At 48.9% G+C, this 12,089-nt stretch overlaps 2 protein-coding genes across 2 annotated transcripts; one reads left to right on the top strand and one right to left on the bottom strand.

Moving 5' to 3' along the window:
* The first annotated feature begins 922 nt into the window (after window positions 1-922).
* On the top strand, window positions 923-2,696 carry LOC119276267 (acyl transferase 5-like). The gene is made up of 2 exons (XM_037557298.1): window positions 923-1,458; window positions 1,602-2,696. Exons 1-2 carry the CDS (start codon window positions 1,033-1,035, stop codon window positions 2,442-2,444), a joined length of 1,269 nt encoding a protein of 422 aa, XP_037413195.1. The 5' UTR covers window positions 923-1,032; the 3' UTR covers window positions 2,445-2,696.
* A 2,044-nt stretch (window positions 2,697-4,740) lies between these two features.
* LOC119276266 (SNF2 domain-containing protein CLASSY 3-like) lies at window positions 4,741-8,439 on the bottom strand. The gene is made up of 4 exons (XM_037557297.1): window positions 7,567-8,439; window positions 7,183-7,335; window positions 5,138-7,053; window positions 4,741-5,050 (listed from the first exon to the last, which is right to left on the bottom strand). The coding sequence occupies exons 1-3, from the start codon at window positions 8,422-8,424 to the stop codon at window positions 5,764-5,766; spliced, it is 2,301 nt and encodes a 766-aa protein (XP_037413194.1). The 5' UTR covers window positions 8,425-8,439; the 3' UTR covers window positions 4,741-5,050; window positions 5,138-5,763.
* Between the last annotated feature and the right edge of the window lie 3,650 nt (window positions 8,440-12,089).

Here is a 12,089-nt window from a genome sequence, read left to right as displayed (position 1 = left end):
ATGGCAGAATGAGTAATGAGTTACATGTATCTTGGTTATATGCAGCAGAGCAAATCAAAGACGAAAAATGTACCTTCATGTTTATGATTCCCTCTTACAAAAAATATGTGCAAAAGCAAGAGATCATCATGCACATGATTGAGATGCATATACTAACCTTATGGTCCTTGAGCTGGTTCTTGAAGAAATAAGCTTGAGCAAACAAGGTTAGATAGCACAAGAGAACTTCAATCAAGAAAGAGGCTTCAAGATCCACAAGGATACCAAGACTGGGATGACATGTAATTGATAAACATCACTGAGTGAGTACTCTGTTGAAGACCGAACATCCCGTGATCAGTGGCATGAAGATCTCACTGAGCATCAACGGCAGCTAGTTGGGCGGCAATGTGTTATATTTCTTTAATTCATTATTTTCTACTTGAATAATTTGTTTCATTTGGATGATTTGTTGTATTCGGATGAATTGTTAGTTTATACTCCCTCTGGAAATACTTGTCACCAAAATGAATAAAGGGGATGTATCTAGATGTATTTTAGTTCTAGATACATCCCTTTTTGTCCATTTTAATGACAAGTATTTTCGGACGGAGGGAGTAGTTGTCTCCGTCCATACCAAATTAGACTAGCAGGATAGATAGAAGGAAACTGAAAAAACATCATGAGATATAGCGACTTCATGTTTGCCCACAGGCTCCGCAGCGTTAAGAAAAAATAAGCATCATTCAAAATCGTTTGGGAGGTTGTAGATATAAATGACGATTACCTTGCTAAAGTTGCCCCGAGGTCATGTGAACTCCACTAAATTCCCTCATCAAAAAAGAAAAAGAAGCCAAAGCAGTACCAGACCACTCGCACTCAAATCAAAAGAGTCAACCACTTTCAAACCAGAAGTGGGGTCGTGCCAGCCACCGAGGCAAACACCGACGGCAACAACCTCAACCTCCTCCATTCATCATTCCTAGTGGGGAAGCGCCAAAGCAAGCAACCAGCGCGCTCCCATTTTGATTTCCCCCACCAACCCACGAGACCATGGCCGCGCCCACCGTCGGCAAGTCGCCGCCGGCGCTCGTCCCTCCGGCGGGGCCCACCCCGGGCGGCGTGCTCCCGCTGTCCTCCATCGACAAGACTGCCGCCGTCCGCGTCTCGGTCGACTTCATCCAGGTCTTCCCCCCGTCCTCCGACCGGGGCGGCGATGACCAGGTGGCCACGATGCGCCAGGGGTTCGCGAGGGCGCTGGTGCCCTACTATCCGGTGGCCGGTCGCATCGCGGAGCCCTCCCCGGGCGACCTCGTGGTGGACTGTACCGGCGAGGGCGTCTGGTTCGTGCAGGCCACGGCGAGCTGCTCGCTCGCCGACGTCAACGGCCTCGAGCGCCCGCTGCTCATCCCCAAGGCGGAGCTTATCCCCCGCCCTCCCCCCGAGGAGAAGCTCGAGGACCTCATCCTCATGGCGCAGGTTCGCACGCGATTACTTACATACACCTCATCTCGTGGTCCACTGCCAACGATCCAATCCAACAAAAGAGAAACAACACCCGGACGAGTGACGAATCTAGTAGATTCCTAACTCGGGCGCTGCCGTATTGTACGCTGCTGTAGGTCACGAAATTCACCTGCGGTGGATTCGCCGTGGGGATCTGCTTCAGCCACCTGGTGTTCGACGGGCAGGGCGCCGCGCAGTTCCTACAAGCGGCGGGCGAGCTGGCCCGGGGGTTCCCGGCCCCATCAGTGGCTCCCGTGTGGGACCGCGAAACGATCCCGGACCCGCCTAAGCTGCCGCGCGGTCCACCGCCGTCCTTCACGGCGTTCAGCTTCGTGACACAGGTGGTCGAGATCTCCCCGGAGAGCATCCTGCGAATCAAGGACGAGTTCAAGGCCGCCACGGGGGAGACCTGCTCCACCTTCGACGCGGTGACGGCCGTGGTCTTCAAGTGCCGTGCGCTGGCGGTGGACCTCCCCGACGCCGCTGAAGTCCGCCTTGGCTTCGCCGCCAGCACGCGTCACCTCCTTCAGGGCGTCCTGCCGTCAGTGGATGGCTACTATGGCAACTGCGTGTACCCGGTGGGGATCACCCGGAGCAGCAAGACCATCCGGGAGGCGGCGCTGCCCGAAGTGGTCGGCGTGATGCGAGAGGCCAAGGAGGCGCTTAAGGTGAGGTTCACGGACTGGATGCACGGCGGCGCCAAGGACGACCACTACAATGTGCCGCTGGATTACGGCACCGTGACGGTGTCGGACTGGAGCCGCGTCGGCTTCAACGAGGTGGACTATGGCTTCGGCGAGCCCGGATACGTGTTCACGCTCAACGACGACGTCAACATCGTTGCGTCGGTGATCTACCTCAAGCCCCCGGCGCCCAAGCGCGGGATCCGGCTCATGCTCCGCTGCGTGGAGGAGCCACACGCCGCTGTGTTCGCTGACGAGCTTGCCAAGTACGCTTAGCTGGATGGTGCTTCTTGGCCATGGCCGAGTACATGTTCTCATACCTGTAACACCTTTTCACTGTACTTTTCTTCACATTGGTGTGTGCAATGTTTTCATTTAGGTCACATTCTGGTGCTTTGTGCAGGTATAAACCACACTAGTATCTCTGCTATGTGTTGATTTCTTTTCAATGTGGAACAATTGTAAGCTGTCAGCCAGAATAAAATTCATTTATGGTGGGGCAATTCCATTCATGATTTCATATGCTTACCAAATTATTTTAATTTGGAGCCATACTTTGATGGAAGTCAGTAGTTTAGCAGGAGTTTCCTATTTCTGATCTCATTGCCTATATGTTGATTGATGATTCATAGGTTTTAACATATGAAAACTCAAATCCAATTCTTTTGTGCGTCGCATTCACAAACACAAATAATCCAGAATGTTTTAGGCTACCTATATGTTTCACACTGGTCAGTTGAGTAAGATAAAATATTTCTCTGAGGGGAGGATTGCATGGAGAATCCTAGATGTCTGGGCGTTGGAGATGATGGATCACTCCTGAAGATCTTTCCTGTCGTTCTCCTTCGTTTCTCATTTCTGTTGGTGCTCTGTAATAAGTAAAAGACTCCGTTTATGCTTCTAGCCTCTAAACTTTATATTGGCTTTAGGCTTTTATCGTTGATTTAGCTGCTCTGTAGTAGTCGGATGATGCTTTGTAAAACTGATGTCTGGTGCTGTCTGCTTCATTCTATAAAATGGGGCAGGGGGGGCAACCCCTTTCCTTCAAAAAAAAAAAAATCCTAGATCAGATGGTGCTGGAGAAAAATTGCAACAGATTCAAGATGGTCCTGTCCAACCAAATTAATCAGACGACACCAATGTGTTATGCGTCATATGAGATGGACTCACGGCTCATCTGCCCAGCTATCTGTCACTATTCACAATGCAGGTATTCACCTTTACCTTCTTCACTGAAGTATTGACATACTCGTTTATAAAAATATATTGATATGAAAGTTTTCAAGGCTAATCTGTTGATATCATTATCCTGCCAGATGACATGTTCAGTTTTTAGAATGTTTGACGATGCAGAATGGCAACTGTTGGAACTGGAGTACTCCCTCCGTCCGAATATACTTGTCAGAGAAATGGATAAAGATGAGTGTGCCTAGAACTAAAATATGTCTAGATACATGCATTTCTTTGACGAGTATTTCCGGACGGAGGGAGTATATAGTAACAAAACAAATATAGGTAGAAATCTTCATTCAAGATACTTATTACTTTCTGCTGCCCTAACTCTGGCACAGTCTGGTGCCTTTCTACACGCCAAATTACAAAGTTGTTACTTCTTCCTCATTTTTAATCAAAAGGCAGCAGTGCAGCTTGTCAATTGTCCTGATTTAAAGCTGGAATAAGAAGTATATAGACCAGGTAGCTAGCCGGCAGAGTAACCCAGAGCAAACAGAAAACAACCTGAAAATGTACACTGATAGAAATAATTGTAGTCTTAAGATTGAGTTAATCTACTAAATCTTATGCAACAAAAAGGCAACACTATCACAGCTTTCATGACTGAATTGACATTCTGGAGAGAGGAAATTGACACTAAAATCTTCCTTTACAGAAAATAATGAACAGAAATACAGAAAATTAAACACAGAATTAAACAATCTTCCATAATATAGAGATAACAAAAAAACATTAAATTATTTTGTACTTCCTCCGTCCGAAAATACTTGTCATCAAAATTGATAAAAGGGGATGCATCTAGACGTATTTTAGTTCTAGATACACCTGTTTTTGTCCATTTTGATGACAAGTATTTTCGGACGGAGGAAGTACTAGTTTAAGTAATTCGTATAAAGCTTTTACTTTTCCAACTGATTGTTGCATGTTACTCAATAGTTATCATGTCAATTACGTAGTTGAGATCCCATGAAATTGCAGTTCAAACCTGAAGACAGGTGACCACTGCAAACTTGCATTCCAGCAGTCGAAGTATATCATAAAAAATCGAAATAACTCCAATACAATTACAGTTCAAATCTGAAGACGGACCACGACAAACTAACATTCCAGCAGTTGAAGTATATCGTACAAATTCAAAATAAACTCAAGTCAATTTAAATCATGCATATGTTTCTTGCTTTCAGGATAGGATTCTCTTGACTTATGGTGCTAACCTGATAACATAGTTGAATGGAAAAGTCACCTGGCATGTTTAGTAGTTCTGCATGGTAGGTCTCTTAAGCTATGTCATAGTAGTATCTAAAAAGGTAGAACTACCTTGGGACCAAAGCAAGCAATGTGGGACAGTAACTAATACAAATAAACTTATGTAGTTCACTACCAGGCAAATAATATCAGAAACACCAAGTCTTACAGAAAGCAAGAAAGGAGAGAAAGGGAAAGAAACGAGTTCGACAAACTAATGGGAAACCCGCTGTTCCTCGTCAATTAAGAGACAAACTACGGGACGAAAACCCACTAGTACCCTACAACACACAACACCACAAGAGTTCTAGGAGCAGCTATTCCACAGGGGCAGCAAGATGCCAGTTGTTATTTGGAGACTCTGAAGATTCCGATATCGATGGAATGTAGAATCATCAGCCTCCCTGTCCACACACAACATTAAAAAATAGGTTAGCACCATTGCATAAAATGTCAATTAGCACATTCTAATCTCAGAAGCTTCCACTTACAAGATTGAGAGCTATAATTTCTGCAGTCAATGGGAAGGGAGAATCTGCACAAACATGTCTTTGAGTTCTTCACGTGCAGCCATTTTTTCCAGAATCCTATCATTGGATATCAGTTCTGGCGACAGATTGCTCCCGGTAGGTTGCGGTTCATTTGAAAACAGTAATTTGGACATGTGATCCTTGGTAGCTTGTCTGTCATATTTGACCTTCTCCTTTGTTCCTTCTGCAATCAGGTTGTATGTGTACACAATCTTCTCCTGGCCGATTCTATAGGCTCGGCCAATCGCCTGCCGTCCAACAGAAGGATTCCAGACGACATCAAGGAGAACCACACGCGATGCACCGACCAGTGTTATTCCTTCACAGCAGGCCTTGGTTGATGCAAGCATCACCTTAGCCTCACTGTTCATGTCGTTGAAGGATTCCATCAAGGCTTCGCGCTGTTTAACACGCACATTTCCACTCATGAGTAGGATCTCCTTGCCTTCTGTCCAGTCTAGCTCTGTGGTAAGCTGGTCCATGATCAGGGCCAGTGGTTCAAGGTACTGACTGAACACCAGCACTCTTTCTTTCAGTGCTTCGCAAAGACGGATGATCTCGAAAACGAACCATGTCTTCACTCCTTCTCATGGGTTCAGCCGCACGCTCTTCATCTTGTCCACAACAGAGGCTTCTGTGTCTGACAGTTTTGTGCTTGTGACGAGGAATGGGTGTATGGACGCAAGAGATATCTTGTATTCTGCGTCAAGAAAACCCTTCCCTGCACTTTCCTCCATCATTGCGATGATTTCCTTCTGACGAGGAAGAGGGTTCAGGATCACAACAGATTCTCTCAATCCTGGAAGAGACTTCTGAAGAATGTCACCATTATGGATGTGCACAAAAGGGCCCAGCTTTTCCCGGATTTCAGTGATGTGTTCATCCGTGATGTTACTTATCCTTAATGAACTCCAGAATTCTTTGCCTTCATCCTCCTCCACATAAGGCGCTGCTCTTGATTGGCTGGTGGAAGCAACTCCTTTCTTGCTGAGTCTTGTACAAGCAAAATCTTTGGCAAACTTGGGCTTAACCAAGCACAAGATGTTGTATAGCTCTAGGAAGTTGTTCTGGAATGGAGTCCCTGACAGGATTATCCGCTTTTCGGTGCTGACCTCTGCGAGAACTTTCCAAATGAGGCTCTTCTTGTTCCTTGGTGTGTGCCCCTCGTCGAGGACCAGCAAGCCGGGCTTCTCAAGAAGCAGGTTCCTCTGCATTTCTCCATCCTTGCCTTCGCCTTTGGCAAGATTCCTGTAGAGCGAATAGCTTAGACCGATGATGCTGCTCCCTTCATACCATGATGCCAGCTTCAGCATCATCTTGGATTTCTGGCTCAGTTTCTTCATGGCCAGCTTCTGGCCCAGACCATGATCCTTGGAGACCAGTTTCTGGATGGTCTTGTCTTGATCCCACTGGATCTCACTGGAACTGAGGACATGGAATGGGAGCTTGACATTCCATTTACTGAACTCCTGCTCCCATGTAGCCAGCATACCCCTGGGGGCAATGATAACTGGCCTGCAGTGCGGGAAGACCTCCAGGTAAGACTGCACGAATGTGATTGCTAGCCTGGTCTTGCCGGTCCCCGGGGCATGAGAGATCACACAGCCACTTGTGGTGTCAGTGTTCATGGTGTGCCTCAGCTGCTCAATGTCGATCCCTCCTGCAAGTTTTCTCCACATGAACTCAAACCCTTCCCGCTGGTGTGGGAACATGTCTTCCCGTACCCCAGGAATGAGATCCCAGACGACGCCAGTTTTGTCACTTCCCAGTCCCACGTTGCTTGCCCCTTCGTATCCAACTGATTTCAGGATGTCATCAACGAACATGTCAAGCCTATCATGCTCCGCTGCTGGCTCCCTATCCGTTGATTCCTTGGCCTGTTGAATCGAAGAGGTCAGGGAAAAGAGAAACAAAGGTGCCTATTGAAGTATTGATGCTCTCTATTTCTAGAGAAGTCAATGGAAACACGTACTGGCGTACACATGCTGAAGCCAGATTTTGCTTACCATGGATGGAAATACGTGTCTAATTTCGATTTCGATGTAATCGCATTTTCGACATCGAACGCCGATTTGATCATCATGAAAGAGATCATGCTTCCCTCGCTTGCAAAAAGTCCCTCCATGTGCAGGAATTTCATGCTCATCGCTCTCTGCGTCCTGAATGAAAAGGCAAAGGGATCACTAGCTTGTTTGCAGAACTGAAACAAAAGTGTTGTTCTATACAGTATCCAGGGAAAAGAAATCCAACAATTTTCATCTTCTTCACATTTGTAGGAGCCTAAAACAAGGCCACAAATTGCTAAGAAAAAATAAACGTAACTGATCCAAACCAAAAATTGTGGCACAATTGGACAATTAATTCACAGGAGGAACAGATTGTTTAGTTACCTTGTGGCAGGTGTGAGAAAAAACCTTGTTGGATTCGGCCTCCAAGTCCAAGGCCAAGTCACGTTGTGCCCACAGGTCGTCCAGAGCAGTCTTCTCCGGCACCACCTCATCTACAACCCCGAAGGAGAACACCAGAGGAAACGGATCGCTTCCCTGTTCTTGAGCAGGAACAGGGGCGTCCAGAGGAGCAGAGGCGTTCTGAAGAGTGGTCTCGATTCCCTCGAAAATGGAGTAGAGCAGATCGTCGTAAGTCTCTTGGTCTCGCCCGTCCTGCCGCCTCGGAGGAACCAGGGAGCTCTTCTTGAAGGTGACATCACCCAGCTGCTCCCATCCCTCTGCGGGGAAGTCCTTGCTCTTGCGGCCGGCCGCCTGCCGGCAGGACGCCGCTCCTTCTTTCTTTGCCCTCCGGGAAGCTCCCTGCTCATCAGCCTCATCGCCGCCGTCAGCAGCAGCATCATCTTCTTCCATGCGCTGCTTCTCCCTTCTCCTTGCGGCGGCCATTCCACCGGGTTCCTCAAAGTCTTCATCGATGTGGGCAGCGTTTTGTCCTCGGCGCCGCCTCGCCGCCGTTCTGCCGTCTTCATCAGAGTCATCATCGGCGTTTTGTCCTCGGCGCCGTGGGCGCCTTATCCCCGTCCTGCCATGCCCGCGCCCGCCCTCGTCACTGGACGACCGCGTTGGATGAGGCGGTGGTTTGTCTTTGTCGTCCTCCTCTGCCTCCGAGCTGGACTGCGAGGGCGTGTCGACGCAGTACGGCTTTCTGCGGGTGGCTTGCCGGAGCAGCTTCGCGTCGGGGCATCTCCGCTTTGACCGCAGCCGCGACGCGACAGTGCCGCCGGGAGAGGCGGTGTCTGCCATCTTGGTGATGTACCACCCTTCAAACTTCCGCTTGAGGAAGATCTCTGCGCCGCTGCCGTCGCCGCCCGGCCGCGGCCCCGTGTACCGACCGGCGACCCTGGCATCGCTAAGCACGCGACGGCCCGGTTCTTCCTCTGCCTCAGGTTCATCGGAATCTTCTTCCGATTCCTCCGATTCCTCCTCTTCTTCCTGCTCCCATTCATCTTCCTCTTTATCTTCCTCTTCCTCCTCTTTATCTTCTTCCTCATGCCCGTCCTCTGCACCGTCCTTATCCTCTGGATCCGGCATCCCCACTTCCTCCTCCCCCTCCTCCTCGCCATCGTCAGAGGCACCCTCTCGCCGACTCGTCTCAATTCCATTGCTCGTTCCATCGGGGCCTCCGCTGCTCGTACTCTCGTCAGACCTTCGGGCCTCCTCCTCCTCCTCGCTTGACAAGAGGAGAGAGGGCCAGTCGATGTCATCGACAGGCTCCTCCTTGACAGGCCCCCCGGTCTTGCCCACATCTTCTTCTTCTTCGTCGTCGTCGGAGATCTCGATGATCTTGGCGGGCTGGCTGCCGGTGCCCAGTGCATCCGCCCGCTGCGAAGAGGGCGAGGGCGCGAGCGGGTTTTGCAACAAATCCCCGGCGCTTTCCGCCTCGACGCGCTGGTTTCCGACCGTGGCGACCTCCGGCACGCGGTCGTCGTCGTCGTCGTCGTCGATCTCGATGATCTCGGCGGGCTGGGCGCCCGTGGCCGGTGCACCCGCCGGCTGCGAAGGGGACGAGGGCGCGAGCGGGTTTGGCACCAAATCCTGGGCGCTTTCCGCCTCGACGCGCTGGCTCCCGGCCGCGGCGACCTCCGGCGCAAGGTGGCCGTCGTCGTCGTCGACGTCGTCGATGATCAGGCGGCGGGGCCTGCGGCCGGGGAGGTCGCCGGGCGACGGCGTGGTCGGCATCTCGTCGCGGCGGTGGAAACGGCAGGGGAGAGGACGAGGGTTTTTGTCCCAGCTAGTGTAGCCGTGTGAGTGTGAGGTGTGGGTCTGCTGGCTGGCTAAAATTGGGCGCGCGAGGGGGAGAGGTGGAAACGTGAAAGGGTTCGGGTGATGGGCGCCGCGTGGGGTCCCGGCGGTCAGCGGAGTAGCCCTTCACATTGAGGAAAAGAGCCACAGTAGCACGTCACTGCCTGTTTGCCTCAATGCATGATGCTGTGGCAAGGTAGGCTCATGCCACCCACCAGCCCAGAGCCATCGCTTTGAAATGACCACTCCAGCAATAATGGAACACCCTCCTATTCCAATTTTACCTGCAACAATGCCAATGCAAGCACCCGGTAAAACTTAGCACCTGCGCTCTTGCTTTTACTTTGCACACATACAAATCACGATTATGGAAGTTGCTCCGTTAATTTTGGATTTATATCAACATAACGCTCCTCCATTAATTTTGGATTTATCGATGTAATGTTCCTCCATTATTACTCATAACATATATCTTACGTGTTATCGATGAATATTTCGGATATGATCGACATAACGCTCCTCCATTAATTTTGGACTTATCGACATAGCATTCCTCCATTATTACTCATAGCAGATATCTTACCTGTTGTCGATGAATCATGACTTTTCTTATGGTTTGTGTGAAATAACAACGAGTCACATAGCCAAGAGCCCGACTGGTGCAGTTGGCCTAAGCACGAGTTTGCACATGCACATTGTTCTTCAACCTGGTCGTACAACAAGGAGGTGTGAGTATCACACATCTCAATCATATGTTGGTGTCCTTGTACCTTCAATAGCATTGTAGGACTAAAGTTTCTATACATGTGGTAGGATTGAGATGGACCTACATAGGTGAATAAATCTACAAAATCTAGCTTCCTCTCTTACAAGTTTATGTTTTGCGGAATAAAGTTTTGCCTAAATGTAACTACGATGAGTACAACCTAAACAATGTTTGCAAGGTCAAGGAACCAGAGTAAAACATAAGTAATCTAGTTTGGATCAGGAAGAACTGAAAGCACCCAGAGATGAGGATGTATCCCGATGTGCATTTCTTGGAAAGCTAACCGGCGTGTGGAGAGATGCGAGAACGGCAAGGTCTCTTGGCACCACCAAGGCTCACCTTCTTCTCCTTGAGCCTTCACCATGAAGGCAAAGCCCAACTACTCGTGGTAAACCTTGATATGGCCTTCAAACCTTTACAAAATGACGAGGAAATCCACAAAATTGGATCCTCATGGGTGATTCCTATCGCCTAGGAGTCTCCAACCTCCATGAGTAACATGATCAAATGGAAAAGCTTGAAACTTGCTTGAACCATGAAAATGGTTGGTCAAAAGAGAGAGGGAGAAAGGATCTTGGACAGGGCTAGCTCCTCTCTCAGACTCTCACAAAGCTCTCAAGAATCAAAGGATTAGTGTTGGAGTGTGTCGGGAGTGTTCTTGCTCAGATATGAAATGTTTGGAGTGAGTGCTCAACCCTATCCCAAATACATGGAGTAGCTTATATATGTGGAGGGAAACTAGCCATTTTCGCGTTGAAAAAAAATATTGTCTAAAGGTCCATCCCAAAAGGGCCCAAATAGTCCGGCCTACCCTAGCAATCCTAGTCACCAACAGAAAGCAGGGAAAACTAAGTGAACAAACTGAAGGGTCAGATAGTCTCGGCCTGAACCTGCCCATGTAGTCCAGCATGGGAATCACCCCGAGGCCAAGAGCTGTCGAAAAAGTCCAGAGAAGTCTGGACTAGAAATCACCTCGAGGCCGAGAGTTGCTAGACAAGTCTCTGACAGTCCGACTAGGAACCCCAGGCCTAGAGCTATCAAACAAGTCCTAGACAGTCTGGCATGTGTCCGGCCAAAACTGAGAGTTGTTGGAGAACTAGCCGCATAGCCGGCGCTTGTCTCAGAAAGTATGTCCGAGCAGGGAATCACCCCAAAGACAGGAACAAATGACCAGACCCGGAAAGTCCAGCCAGAATTAGCCCGGATGGTCTAGCCGGCCGAGAGTTTCCCTTTTTTATGCATTCAAACTTTTATGGTTGGCATATTTTAACTTAAGCAATAAGGACTAACCGACTAATCAAGCAATGAAATTAGCATGCATTATATCAAGAGTAGTAAGTAGCGGAAAAATAAAAATCTTGCAAGTAAGGAGGTAAGGTTTAGAGAATGCAAACACTCTTGATGTGAAGCTTTTTCCCGTGGTTTGAATAGTTGAAACTATCTTACGTCCATGTAATGGAGGCTTCAAACCAAGCGGTTCTACGATCCATGGATATCAGTTGTGTTGCCCACCAAGCAGCCCACAAAGCAAAATCAACCAATTCCATCATGACTTGCACTTAGAAACCCCACCAAGGGATAGATCTTCACAAAGTAGGCGATCTCCATGCTTGTACAAACTCTTGTATCCTTCGTGTGTGGAACTCGATAGGATCACAAGTGACTCTTAACCGGTTAGGATTTTCTCACCATCCAAGAGTTAAGCATAGAATGGTCACTCGTGGAGAACCCTTGAGGCTTTGTTTGGCATGAGGTATTTTCAAGCCCCCAAGGGGTTGGGGATTGGAGGAGATTTGGCGAATGCCCCCCTTCACCCAATCCTCTCAGATTCCCACCAATCTCCAAACCCCTCGCATCCTCTACTATGTGGTAGACAACGATTGGTATAGGGGATTTGCAA

The sequence above is a fragment of the Triticum dicoccoides genome, chromosome 3B (assembly GCF_002162155.2).
Source record: "Triticum dicoccoides isolate Atlit2015 ecotype Zavitan chromosome 3B, WEW_v2.0, whole genome shotgun sequence".
Classification (NCBI taxonomy): domain Eukaryota; kingdom Viridiplantae; phylum Streptophyta; class Magnoliopsida; order Poales; family Poaceae; genus Triticum; species Triticum dicoccoides.
Note: the sequence above shows the minus strand (reverse complement) of the source record. Positions and strands in the feature narration are given on the sequence as shown.